At 39.9% G+C, this 14,915-nt stretch overlaps 1 protein-coding gene across 1 annotated transcript in view; it reads left to right on the forward strand.

The window, feature by feature from the left end:
* Positions 1–14,915, forward strand: part of SENP5 (SUMO specific peptidase 5) — a 47,608-nt gene that overhangs the window by 9,140 nt on the left and 23,553 nt on the right. The window contains exon 2 of the mRNA XM_068967083.1: positions 8,359–9,899. Within this exon, the coding sequence (XP_068823184.1) occupies positions 8,390–9,899 (1,510 nt within the window). The 5' untranslated portion in view covers positions 8,359–8,389. The remainder of the gene's footprint in view (positions 1–8,358; positions 9,900–14,915) is intronic.

Genomic DNA, 14,915 nt, shown 5'->3' on the forward strand with positions numbered 1-14,915 from the left:
AGTGGTAGTCACAACTAAAAATATGTAGTATATACTATGATTTGCAGTGACTCTTTCCTTTCTTGTACAACTTTTTTTGTCCCTGAAATTAATAGTCTCTTCTGTTTAGTGTTCTGTGTGAAAGTAAAAGTGTTAGTCACTCAGTCCTGTCCGACTCATTGTGACCCCATAGACTGTAGCCGGCCAGGAAGAATTCCTCTGTCCATGGAATTCTCCAGGCAAGAATACTAGAGTGGGTAGCCATCTGTGTACTTATTAGTAGTTTATCTTCAGACTCTTTTTCAGTTGTCTGTATCTCCTGTCTCTGCATTCAGATAGTTTAGAAATTCTGTCAGTTTCACATTCTGTCAGTTTCAGGAGACATACTTCCTGCTCTCCTCAATTTTGATTGATAATTTGGCTGGTAAAATTCTATTTTGAAAATAATTTTCCCTTGGAACTTTGAAAGCATTAGTGTATTTTCTTCTAGTTCTCAGTCTTACTGTTAAATCCATTGCCATTGCCATTCTTATTTCTGATTTTACTTGTGTATATGTATATAATGTAAATATTGTAATCATATAAATATATTTCTGTAATCTATATATTTTACATTTAATATTTTATCTATTTTATATATGGATCCTTTTTTGTCATTACCCCCTCACCAAAGCTCATAGAAGGGTGTTTTGTCTCCAGTATTCCAAAATTTGATAATTGATATGTCTTGTTTGATTGTCAGATTGATGACCCTGTTTTCATTCATTAATAGGTTCTTTCCATGTACAAAATCATGTCCTTTAATTCTGAGAAATTTTTTGAATCATGTATTTGACATATTTGAATATCTGATCTCCTGACTTGATCTTTTCATTTTTTAATTTTCATTATTTTCAATCTCTGTCATCTTGTGCTACTTTCTGGGTGCTATTTTCTGGGTACTGCTGCTGCTGTGCTGAGCTTAGTTATGTCCGACTCTTTGCGACCCCCATGGACTGTAGCCCACCGGGCTCCTCTGTCCATGGGATTTCCCAGGCAAGAATACTAGAGTCGGTTGCCACTCTAGTGGGTTGCCACTCGAGTGGGTTGCCATACTGGGGGATCTTACCCCCCAGGGATTGAACCCACGTCTCCTGCATTGGCAAGCGGATTTTTTTTACCACTGAGCCACCCAGGAATGTCCTCAAATGTTTAAATGTTTAAGAAAAATTTAAACTTTTCACACTTTTAAGTAACTTCAGATTTCCAAAAATATTGACACTTCACCCAGCTTTCCCTCAGTTTATATTATGTTGGTCAAAACCAGGAATTAACTGACCTATATATCTTATTTTGGTTTTCCCACCAATTTCCTTTTTCTAGAGTAGGACCCAATCCAGGATTAAACATTACATTAGTTGTTTTGTCTCCTTAGTCTTAGCTCTTTAATCTGGGACAGTGTCTCAGTCCATCTTTTTCTTTCTTGATGGACACTTTTGAAGAATATTGGCCAGTTTTCTGTTTGTTTTTTACTTTTTGGCTGCATCACAGGACATGTGGGATCTTAGTTTCCTGACCAGGGGTAGGACCCACAGCCCATACAGTGGACGCAGTCTTACCTGCTAGACTGCCGAGGAAGTCCATGGCCAGCTTTCTTATAGCGTGTTCCTCAACGCACATTTGTCTGTTTTTCCCTTATGATTAAATTCAGGTGGATTTTTTGACAAGAACACCGCACAGGATCTTGTGCCACATCAGGGGGCATATGCTGTCCACATGTCTCTTTACTGGGGATGACGGAGATGTTTGCCGAATTTTCCTATTGAAAGGCACAGTTTTTCCTTTTGTAATGTGAAGTATCTTGTGGAAGGTACTTTGAGATTATTAGATAGCTTATACCTCATTGTATTTTCACCCTCTAGTTTTAGATTCTTGCCTGAGTCAGTTATTTCTGAGAGGAGTTGTAAATTGTAACTTTTCTATTCCGTTATTTCTTTTATATTTATTAATTTGAAAAATCTCTGTAAGGATTGTCTCTTATCCTCGTTTATTTATAGACTCAGGATATTTGTTTTATTCTTGAGTTATCAGCCATTACTATCATTACATACACAGTTGCTCAGGTATTTTGGCCTTTATGGGTTCCTTCAAATTGACTCCTGTGTTCTTTTGACATGTCATTTTTTTTTTTTGAGCACTTGTTTACTTTCTGGCACTACAGTGATATTCCAGGCTCATCTTCTACTTCTGCCCCAGCTCTGGAATCACCCATTTCTTCTGTTACTGGGATGTAATTGCTTCTAGTCTCTTTAAGCAGACAGAGCTAGGAAATAAACAGGAGTCTGTGCACCTCTAGATCTGTACCTGTGTGTAAGTGTGGATAAAACACCATGAGTTCATGTGGATACCACAAAATGTAGCTGCTTTCACCAGCATTCTGAAACCTAGCTCTGATTATCTACAACATATTTACTTGCTTGCTCAATTTTCGAATACTGAGAATGTAGGTTAAGAATTAACTCAGTCCTCTGTGAAAAGCAAATTTGTTAATTAAAGAACAGCATTTGTATACAATCCTTTTGTTTCTGGGGTGTGAAAGTGAAAAAGTGAAAGTCATTCAGTCGTGTGCGACTCTTTGCTACTGTAGAATCCATGGAATTCTCCAGGCCAGAATACTGGAGTGGGTAGCCTTTCCCTTCTCCAAGGTATCTTCTCAACCCACGGATCAAACCCAGGTCTCCCACATTACAGGGAGAGTCTTTACTAGCTGAGCCACAAGGGAAGCCCAAGAATACTGGAATGGGTAGCCTATCCCTTCTCCAGCGGATCTTCCTGGCCCAGGAATTGAACTGGGGTCTCCTGCATTGCAGGCGGACTCTTTACCAACTAAGCTATCTGGATGTATACAGTCAGAATGTTTTCCTAAGTTACTTTGGCTAATTCTTTTCTGCTATATTCTTTCAGTGTGGTTATTTATTTGTGATACAGTTAGGCTCATTTGTTATTACTTGTGTTTCATTTTAACTATATGTATATTTTTAAATTATATGAAACATTAGCATAATCCTGAAAGTCAGAACTTTACAAAAAAGGTGTATCTGAGAAACACCACTCCCCTCCGATCCCTTCTACATTTTCCTGTTCCTCATTCTTTTCACCCTGTTCCCATCTACCATGCCCTGTGGGAAACTATTCTCATTATTTTTGGTTTGTCTTCCTGTTAGTTGACTTGGGGGCACAAAAGGCAGATACAAGTACACTATTTTTTCTTTTATGAAAGGTGGCTGTATATAGTATAGTAAAGAATTTAGACTTGTGCAGAATGAAAGCCTTTATCCTTGGCTTTTAAGAGGTAATCCCTAAATCCTCAGAATGCAATGTCTGATTCGCCTGGGGGCTTGGGTCACTGGTACTAACAATATGATTTAGAATGGGATTGGCCCCACCAGAAAAAACCAGCAGTGTGATTTAGGGTAATGACTTTGACATCAGTAGATCTCCAGGGGAGTTAAAGATTGAGCCCTGTCATGTGAGCAGTCGGTTATGCCTATGAACCTCAATAAAAATTCTGGACGTCAAGACTTTGATGAACCTCACTGGATTGCAGTGCTTGTCACACTTAGTCATACATTGATGCTGGGAGAGTAATGCTGTCTCTGCTCCGTGGGGAGAGGACAACTGGAAGCTACGCATTTGTTACTTCTCCTGGATTCTTCAATATGTACTTCTTCGCTTGGGTGATTTTAATCCACATTCTTCAACTGTAATAAGCCATAGCTGTTAATTTAACAGTTTTCGGTGAGTTCTGTGAGTCCTTTTGATAAATTATCAAATCTGGGGGTGGTTTTGGAAACTCCCCGAACTTTCAGTTGTTGCCAGAAGTGGAAGTGATCTTGGGTGGATTGTTTTCTCTAACTGCACACTTGGTTAAACTATTGCAGTGGCATATCACTGACACTCATTTGAACTTTGCTTTTATCATTTAACCTGGAGAGTACTCCATGTTCATAGACCTTATCCTTATTCTAACTTCATTCATTGTGTGGATGAACCATAGTTTATGCAACCACTGTCCTATGTATGGGCATTTAGGTTGTTTCCAATATTTTTCAATTGTAAACATTGCAGTGAATAACCTTGTACTATGTGTTTTCATTAGTGTCTTCAAGGTAAATTCCTAAAAGCAGAGTTGTTGGATTAAAAGGTAAGTACTTATATGGTTTTGTTAGATATTACCAAATTCCTCTCCAAAATTACTTTATTAATTTGTATTCCCACAAGGGAAGTATAAAAGTTTTTTTTTCTCCCACCAACAGTATATGTTGTAATAACTTTTGCCAAAATTTTTAAAATATGACATACTAGTTTCAGATGTACAACATAATGATTTAATATTTGTATGCTTTGCAAAATGAATACAATAAATCTAGCTAAATCCATCACCATACATAGCTCCCCACATCCCCAATTTTTTTCTTGTGATGAAGGTTTTGGAGATTTACTCTTAGCAACTTTCAAATACACAGTACAGTATTACTAACTATAGTCACCATGCTGTACATTACATCATCATGAATGACTTGTTTATATCTTTATTTATGGAAGTTCGTACATTTAACCCCATTCACCCATTTTGCCTATCTCCCAAGCCCCCTTGACAGTTTTTTTTTTTTGACAGATTTTTAATGCATGAAGTTAAACATGTTATGTTCAAAGGACATTTTATGCAAGACAGCAAAAGTGACACAGATGTGTAGAGCGGACTTTTGGAGTCTTAGGGAGAAGGAGAGGGTGGGATGATTTGGGAGAATGGCATTGAAACATGTATACTATCATGTAAGAAACGAATCTCCAGTCTGTGTTCGATGCAGGATGCAGGATGCTTGGGGCTGGTGCATGGGGATGATCCGGAGGGATGATGTGGGGTGGGAGGGGGGTTCATGTTTGGGAACTCATGTACACCTGTGGCGGATTCATGTCAATGTATGCCAAAACCAATACAGTATTGTAAAGTAAAATAAAGTAAAAAAAAAAAAAATCCTCATTTTTGAATTGTTTCCTTATGTCTTTTTTCCGTTTTTCCATCAGCCTTTATTGTTCAATTTTAAATATAAGTAATATTAGCCCTATTTTAAGCTAAGCCTAAGCCTTTTGTTGTTTTTCATCGTTCCTTTAAAAAATCTAACATATTCTTTTTTCCCCAGTGGCTGCAATATTTTCTTCCTTGAGGATAGTACTAGTTTTTTTTTTTTTCCTCTTGTTTTTTAAAAAAATAATGTGGTAAAGTATACAGAGCAAAAATTTACCGTTTTAATCATTTTTAGACATCCAGTTCAGTGGCGTTACATATGTTCACATTGCTGTGCAACCATCGCCACCATCCATCCTCAGACCCGTCTTCATTTTCCTAAACTGAAATTCTTTCCATGAAACAATAACTTCCCTTCTCTCCCCTCCTCATTTAAAAAAAAATAACTTTTATTTATTTGGTTGCACTGGTTCTTCATTGCTGTGAGCAGGCTTTCTCTAGCTGCGGTAAGCAGGAGCTACTCTTCGTTGTGGGGTGCTGGCTTCTTCTGTTGGGGAGCGTGGGCGCTAGGCACTTGGGCTTCAGTAGTTAGGGCTCGTGGGCACTAGGGCGCGGGCTCAGCTGTTGTGGCACAGGTGCTTGGTTGCTCCAGGGCATACGAAATCTTTCTGGACCAGGGATTGAACCCCTATCTGCTGCATTGGCAGGCAGATTCCTATCCACTGTACCACCAGGGAAGTAGGTCCTCCTTGTTTTTTTTAAGTTAGCTTTTCTAAATATGCTTTCAGTTTTATCTGTTTGTTTGTCCCTACAAGTATGGTGATTCTTAGTTATGCTGTTATTGAACCACTAAGAAGTTGCCTGGAAATTCTGAGCTTGTGGTGAGACTTGTCAGCTATAGGGTGCACTGTGAGCCATGTTGGGCCATTTTGTGGGGGGATATTTGTATTTATGTATTCTCTTGTGTATTAATCAAATTCTCCAAAGAAGAATCTTCCAATCTCCTGCTTGGATGGATAAGATAGCATGCCAGGGTTTGGGGAGATGAGTGGGAAAGTGTTGAGGGGCTTATGATCAAAATATAATTCCTGTAATTCCATTTCCTGCTGTTCCTGGGATCCCCTTGTCTGCAGGACTTCCTTTCTGAAGGAGAAACTTCCAGTCTTGGGTAGAGGAGGGATTTGGGGTCTCATTGTTTCTTAAACTTGGGGGTTATTATTTAGGGCTGTGTCCTTGTGGCATCCCCTAATACCAGTATACCGTTGGTCTTTTCTCTTTGAATGATCTGTTGCTGCCCCACCCCTCACTCACTCCCAGAACTGATCTCCACTTTGAGGGTATACACCTTTCTGGGAACTCAACGGGGAAAGAGACTCAGGAGGAATTCACTATGTAAAACTGTCCTCATGGATAACAAAGATGTGGTACATATATTAAATGGAATATTACTCAGCCATTAAAAAGAATGACATAAGGCCATTTGCAGCAACATGGATGGACCTAGAGAGTGTCATACTGAGTGAAGGAAGTCAGACAGAAGAGAAGAAATATCGAATGACATCTCTTATATGTGGAATCTAAGAAGTGATATGAATGAACCCACAAAGCAGAAAGCTGCTCAGACTCAGAAAAGGGACTTGTGGTTGTACGGTGGGGGGTGGAGGTATAGTTGGGAACTTGGGAAGGTCATGGACACACTTCTATATTTAAAGTGGAAAACCAATGAAGACCTATTGTATAGCACATGGAACTCTGCTCAGTGTTACGTGGCAGGCTTGATGGGAGGGACGTTTGGGAGAGAATGGATACATGTATATGTACGGCTGAGTCCCCTCGCTGTTCACCTGAGACTACCACAGCTTGCTAATTGGCTCTGCGTGTGGGCATTAGTCACTCAGTCGTGTTCCCCAATACAGAGTGTTTTGGTGTTAAATAAAAAGTCATGAGCAAAAAGCCAAAACAAACAACTAAGTTATCCTCTTGTTTGCACCCCTGCTCTCAGTTGTATATGATGTGCCTGACTGTTCTGGTTCATTCTCTTGAGAAAGTGAAACTTTGATCATCTGCCATGGTAGGGGAAGGGATATTGGAGTCTAACTGCCGCTTATTCAGACTTTCAGCCAGTCCTTCCTTTTTCTGCTCTCCTCATTCCCTGACGTTCATGGGTATTATTGTTCTGCTTCCTGAGCCTTTCTGAGGTACTGTAACTTGCTACTTGGCTTCCTCTACTTCTGGCTTAGATTTCAGCTCTTTTGGCCTGCTCTATTATCAGTCATTCATCTGCTTTTTTCTTTCGACAGTTTTATTGCTCTTGCCTCCTTTTTTGTTGTCATTGAGAGTTTCGGCCTTTTTTAAAACTCCATTTCTGTCATCTTAATGAGATTTGTAGAGAGAACAGAGGTAAACATGTGTTCAGTCCTCCTTTTTTCTTTTCCTCCAGAGAAAACTAATGCACAGAAAGGTAATTCAGTTTTTCCTAGTAAGTTGCTATTAACAGTAGCTGAAATTAGGATGTTGGTTTTTCACTTCTTCTGTTAGACCTGCAGTGGCTGGTGCCTTTCTTTCTAGGTTAAAGAACCTTCAGTGGTGGTAGATCTTATTAAATCTGAGGGGAAATTATGTTTGATTTTGACCATCATTTTCATCTACCTTTTCCTATAAGTGTGTTTCTAAAGTTCATACACAGATACACATACTTGTGTTGGTTCTTTTTTCTTATGTTCACTTGACTGCAAGAACCGTAACAGGAGGAGAGCACATGACAGGGCCCTGTCTTTGCATAGGCATTCAGAGTGTCTTTGGCTGACAAAGCACTGATTGCGTGCATTTATTGACTGTCTGCCTGTGGATGACTGTTTACAGAGTAAAGTCCCTGCCTTTCCTTTCCTTTGTATTTCCTTCCATACAAAATTTGTTGTATGGAACAAATTGTTTTGATGTAGACTCAGTTTTAAGTGGTGTCTGGTTGCATCTCCCTTCTCCATCCTTCATTTTACAAATGAGAATACAGAATTCAGGTGACTTGCTTAAAGCTTAAAGCTAATGAGAAACAAAGCTAAAACTTACAAATTCTCTCCTGACTCCCTGCCCTTTCTGCTTCATCGGAAGCTGGCTGCATGTTGGGAAATGATTATTGAAACTTGTTTCTATCAGAGGCAGATACAGTAAATGGGGTTATGTTGGAGCAGTCAGTCATGTCTTCCCTTATCCCTCATTTTCATTGTGGGAAAAGCCTTGATCAGGTAGGATTTCATTATATCTTATATTGAGCGTCATCTGCTTTTTTTCAATTTTCTAAAGTTTGCTGTGAATATATCGTAATGACCTTATTTTTAGGGTAGAAGTATAAATCTTCTTTCTCTTCTTTACAGCTGCATACAGATCTCATTATGCATCAGAAAAATGAAAAAACAGAGGAAAATTCTATGGAGGAAAGGAATCCACTTAGCCTTTTCTGAGAAATGGAATACTGGGTTTGGAGGCTTTAAGAAGTTCTACTTTCACCAACACCTGTGCATTCTGAAAGCCAAGCTGGGAAGGCCAGTTACTTGGAGCAGGCATTTGAGGCATTTCCAGTGCAGAAAGAAGGCCCTTCAAATCCAGAAAACGTGGATCCAGGATGAACCACTTTTTGCTAAGACAAAAGGCAATGTGGCTGTCCAGAATCTTTGTCCTTCTGCCTCTAAAGTGAAAAGAAAGGACACCAAGCACTTCATTTCCTCCTCAAGGACCTTCCTGAAACTCCAGGCAGAGAAGTTGCTGTCATCAGCAAAGAACTCTGATCATGAATATTCTGGAGAGAAAAGTCTCTGGAAGGCAGCTGCTGACTTACCAGTGAATAGTGTTTTAGGTCAGGCCAATGGTCACAGACCTAAGACGGAGCCACAAGCTTCTGATTTTCCTATGAAGTTCAATGGGGAGAGCCAGAATCCAGGTGAGAGTGACAGAATTGTGGTCACCTTAAGCACCCATAAGAGAAAGCGCTTTTGTTATGGCTGCTACCCAGGGCTGGTGCACCACAGGAACGGGGGACCCTTGATTCCAAAAAAATTTCAGCTTAACCAACATAGAAGAATAAAAGTATCTCCTCATATGATGTATGAGAAATTGTCCATGATTAGATTTCGGTACAAGATTCTCAGATCCCAGCACTTCAGAACAAAAAGCAAAGTTTGCAAGCTAAAAAAAGCCCAGCAAAGCTGGGTGCAGGTCACTGGGGACCATCAAGAGACCCTTAGGGAGAACGGCGAGGGTGGCAGTTGCGGCCCATTCCCTTCCCCGGAACCTAAAGACCCTTCTTGTCAGCATCCACCATACTTTCCAGATATGGACAGCGATGCTGTGGTGAAGGGAAAGAACTCTCATGTGCCCGAGGGCCACGCTAAAGGAAGCCCTCTCTTGGACAAGGGGCTTAGTTTAGATGAAGCATTCCCTGACCAACAGAATGGCAGTGCCACATACACCTGGGACCAGTCACCCTGTTCCTCTCCTAAGTGGGAGTATACAGAGCTGATTCATGACATCCCCTTACCAGAACATCATTCTAGTAACGTGTTCATCTTGGAAACTGAGAGAGAAGTTACGGCTCTGGGTCAGGAAAATCGGACAAGTACTGTCAGTGATGACAGAGTAAAACTGTCAGTGTCCGGGGCAGATCAGTCTGTGAGGAGTGTAGATGGGCCTGTGTCTGAAGAGACTGTTCAGAATGAAAGCTCGTGCCAGATGGATGAGGATGGCTCTTTCAAGCAGAATATTCTTAGCTCTAAGTTGCTGGACCACCCTTACTGTAAAAGTCCACTGGAGGCTCCTCTGACGTGCAGTGGACTCAAACTAGAAAATCAAGTGGGAGGTGGGAAGAACAGTCAGAAAACCTCTCCAGTGGATGATGAGCAGCTGTCAATCTGCCTTTCTGGTATGCACTCCTCTTTATTTTCCCCCGTCTCCAGCCCACACCTGCTGTATGTTATCCTTTCTGGGAGAGGCCTTTCTTTTTCCCTTCCACAAGTTTCCCTTTAAGCAATTAGACATTTTCCTTTTATATTATTACGTAGATGTTCCACGGTTTTGATTTGATTTTTGATCGACGACACTCGTGTTGCTTCTAGTCGTTCCCTTCTATAAACAGTGGTACAATGAAATTACTTCTTTATACTTGTATGGTTGTTTCTGTAAGTTAAATTCCTAGCAGTAGAAATAATGGTGAAAGAATACTTACACTTGAAACTTTAAGAGAACTGTTAAATTATCCATTCACAGTTAAACTAGTTTGCACTTGTGAAATTTTGTCAGTCTCATAGCTCACATGAGAATTGTCTTAATTTGTCTTTTTAAGTTTAAAGTTTGAATGTATTTTTCTATAGTCGCTTGCCATTTTTTGTTTGTATATAATTTTATTTTGCCTATTTTCCTATTGGATTTTTATATTTTGGTTAGTGTATGAGAAGCTTCTGTGTACCAGTGCTGGCTCTAAGAATGTAGCAACAAACAGGATACACTGATTCTTACACCCTCATAGTCTTTAGTATCATTATAATTTTAAAGGTTTTAAATTTTTGTAAAAGCCCTCAGTACCCTGACTTTGTGTATAATATTTTTGTCTAACAGAAAATTTCAACTCTTACATGGTAAAATGTATCTGTCTTTCCTTTATGGCTCAAGTTTTTACATCATGCTTTAATGTCTTCCTGTCAAAATCTACCCCATGAAGCTGTTTGGTATAAACACTTCTGGCAGACAGCATGGCAGTATCAGTCTTCGCCCCATTCCCCTTTTTGCCATTTGGCTAAGAGATGGAAGAGGGACATTACTTATAGTATTGTCTTAGTAGTACAACACTGAAGATAACTAAAACAACTGTTGCTATGGACTTAGAATTTATGGCATGTCCAGGCAGTATACCGTGAAGCTGTTAAAGAATAAATTCCATCTGTATCTTGATACTGACCATTGTTTATATAAAGTGAAAAAAGCAAGTAGCAGAACAGGAGGCCACTTTGTTAAAAGATACATATGCACATATGAGTGCGTGTATATATGTATGCATATGCATCTGTATAGGACGTGACTGGTTGGTTGATTTAGTCACCAAGTCTTGTCTGACTCTTACACCTCCATGTCCTGTAGCCCGCTGGGCTCCTCTGTCCGTGGAATTCTTCAGGCAAGAATACTGGAGTGGGTTGCCATTTCCTTCTCCAGTAGGACATGACACATATATTAAATTGTTATAAGTGGCTTTTGGGGGAATTAGAGTTACTTCTTGCTGGTTTAAACGATTCTGATCATTTTGTTTTTTCCACCGGTTATATGTGCATGCTCGCTCATGTCTGACTGTTTGCAACCCCATGGACTGTAGCCTGCCAGGCTCTTCATCCATTGAATTTTTCACTCAGGAATAATGGAGTGGGTTGCCATTTCCTCCCCAAAGGGATATTCCCGGCCCAGGGATTGAACCTGCATCTCTTGCATCTCTTGAACTGCAGGCAGATTCTTTACCAGTAGTGCCACCTGGGAAGTCCAGTATGTATAAAAAATGTTTTCCCACAAAATGACAGTCCTAGAAAAATATTAAAAAATTTTTTTCCTGTTGTTTATGCTGTAGTAGAATGAAGACAAATTTTCCTGCTGTGAGGTTAGCAGAACCATGATTTCTAAATCTGAACAGGTTAGCATTTACCTGCAAATACCAATTAACTTGTATCAAGAACTTCCAGATGTTCAAGCTGGATTTAGAAAAGGCAGAGGAACCAGAGATCAAATTGCCAACATCCGTTGGGTCATAGAAAAAGCAAGAGAATTCCAGAAAAACATATACTTTTGCTTCATTGACTATGATAAAGCCTTTTACTGTGTCGGATCACAACAAACTGTGGAAAATTCTTAAAGAGATAGGAATACCAGACCATCCTACCTGCCTCCTGAGAAACCTGTATGCAGGTCAAGAAGCAACAGTAAGAACTGGACATGGAACAATGGACTGGTTCCATATTGGGAAAGGACTGCATCAAGGCTGTATTGTCACCCTGCTTATTTAAATTAGATAGCAGAGTACATCATGCAAAATGCTGGGCTGGATGAAGCACAAGCCCAAATCAAGATTGCTGGGAGAAATATCAATAACCTCAGATATGCAGATGATACCACCCTTATGGCAGAAAGCTAAGAGGGACTAAAGAGCCTCTTGATTAAGGTGAAAGATGAGAGTGAAAAACTTGACTTAAAACTCAGTATTCAGAAGACAAAGATCATGGCATCTGGTCCCATCACTTCATGGCAAATAGATGGGGAAACAATGGAAACAGTGACAGACTTTATTTTGGGGCTCTAAAATCACTGCAGATGGTGACTGCAGTCATAAAATTAAAAGAAGCCTTATCCTTGGAAGAAAAGCTATGACAGACCTAGATGGTGTCTTAAAAAACAGAGATGTTACTTTGCCAAAAATGGTCCATCTAGTCAAAGCCATGGTTTTTCCAGTAGTCATGTATCGATGTGAGAGTTGGATCATAAAGAAGGCTGAGCACCAAAGAATTGATGCTTTTGAACTGTGGTGTTGGAGAAGACTCTTGAGACTCCCTTGGACTTCAAGGAGATCTAACTAGTCAAATCCTAAAGGAAATCAGTCCTGAAAATTCATTGGAAGGACTGATGCCAAAGCTGAAACTCCAATACTTTGGCCCCCTGATGCGAAGAACTGACTCATCTGAAAAGAGCCTGATGCTGGGAAAGATTGAAGGCAGGAGGAGAAGGGGACAACAGAGGACGAGATGGTTGGATGGCATTACCAACTTGATGGACATGAGTTTGAGCAAGCTCCGGGAGTTGGTGAAGGGCAAGGAAGCGTAGCATACTGCAGTCCATGGGATTGCAAAGAATTGGATGTGACTGAGTGACTGAACAACAATCAATTAACTTACAAATATAGATGGAGCACTTCCAAAAAAAAGTTGATAAACTGAATGTATCCTAGACTTAAACTGTAGCATAACGTGAGGATATAGGAGTTTTTACAGTTTTATAGTTTTTACACATTTAGTGACCTATACTTATTTTAACAGGCTAAAAGAGAAAAATCATGGCATCTCAGCAAGTACTGAAAGCCTGTTGTTTAGTCCTTGTGTCCAGCTCTTTGCAACCCCATAGACTGTAGCCCATTAGGCTCCTCTGTCCATGGGATTGCCTAGGCAAGAATACCGGAGTGGGTTGTCATTTCCTTCTTCAGAGGATCTTCACAACCAGATCAAATCTGCATCTCCTGCATTGGTAGGCAGATTCTTTACCACTGAGACACCAAGGAAGCCCAATCTAACAATAATAAGACATTTTAAAGCATGATAGAAAACTCAGAAGCAATAAAAAAAATACATATACTGGTTTGATTCCATAAACATTAAAATCTCATAAGTACAGATAAGAAAATTTGTAAGTGAAAATTTGAAAAGTTTAGGTACACGTGTCCTTTGACCCAGAAATTTTAATTTTAGCAACTGTGTTCTAAGAAAACACTAGAATGAGGATATATTGAAGGCTTTAATTGTAACATTATTTAGCTAAAAAGTAAGAACTTAAATGGCTGTCAGTAGAGAATTGGTTAAAATATGGCAAATCAATTTAATGGACTACTGATTGTTTTGAGAAGACGATGGCACCCCACTCCAGTACTCTTGCCTGGAAAATCCCATGGATGGAGGAGCCTGGTAGGCTGCAGTCCATGGGGTCGCAAAGAGTCAGACACGACTAAGCGACTTCACTTTCACTTTCCACTTTCATGCATTGGAGAAGGAAATGGCAACCCATTCCAGTGTTCTTGCCTGGATAATCCCAGGGACGGGGGAGCCTGTTGGGCTGCCGTCTATGGGGTCGCACAGAGTCGGACACAACTGAAGCGACTTAGCAGCAGCAGCAGCAGCAGATTGTTTTGAATTAACTTAGGAAAAAAATTAATGTGTTGAATGTAAAAAAGCAGCTTCAAGAAGAATGAATATAGTTTGCTACTTACGTTTTTAAGATATACATCTTCAGAAGGGCATAAAAATTCTAAAGGAATTATGAGGTGGCTGCCACATTATTTTAAAATGTTTACAGTCATATACTAGAAAAAGTACTCAGAGCTTTTTCCCATTTCAAGTTTATGAAAATATTCAATCCTGTTTTCTAGACTATTGTTATTTTTACATGTAGCTGTTTAGAAAAAAATGGATTCCTACTGCATTCTTTAGACCAAAATGAATTTCAGCTGTGAATAAGAGATTTAGTTTGTATTTCTAATGCTGTTTGTTAATTCATCTTTTCTGCATGATTATGGAATGCAGTTCAATAGGCAAACTTACCAGGCTTCTCTGGTAGCTCAGTTGGTAAAGAACCCACCTGTAAAGCGGGAGACCTGGGTTTGATCCCATTTAATCCCTGGGTCGGGAAGATCCCCTGGAGGAGGGGATGGCAACCCATTCCAGTATTTTTGCCTAGAGAATTCCCATGGACAGAGAAGCTGGGCAGGCTGCAGTCCATAGCGTTGCAGACAGTCGGATATGACTGAGCACAGCACACAGCTTATATGAATGGTGCCTACTAGATCTTATTGGCAAACTTAAGGCTGAATGAATTCCTAGTTTAGAAGCTCCAAATTTTCATTTCCTCCTCTGACTAAACTGGAACACAGAACTCCCTTTCTCTTCTGTGTGGCTAAATCCTAGACCAGAACCAGACGTAGGCAAGCAACTTTTCTTACTATATTCTTGTCTTAAGCCTTTCAAATTGGGAGCCTCTGGTGGGAGAGTAAAAGGAGGAAAGTAAGTTTTCCACACCTTTGTCTGCTCCTGCCGCGTACAAAACACTCCCTGCCTAGAACAGACTTTGTTGTGATCATTCTTGTCCATTTTATATTGATGCTTAACAGAGGCCCTTCTTGAAGTCAGAAAGAGGAAAATAAGTG

Source organism: Capricornis sumatraensis, chromosome 1 (genome assembly GCF_032405125.1).
Source record: "Capricornis sumatraensis isolate serow.1 chromosome 1, serow.2, whole genome shotgun sequence".
NCBI lineage: Eukaryota > Metazoa > Chordata > Mammalia > Artiodactyla > Bovidae > Capricornis > Capricornis sumatraensis.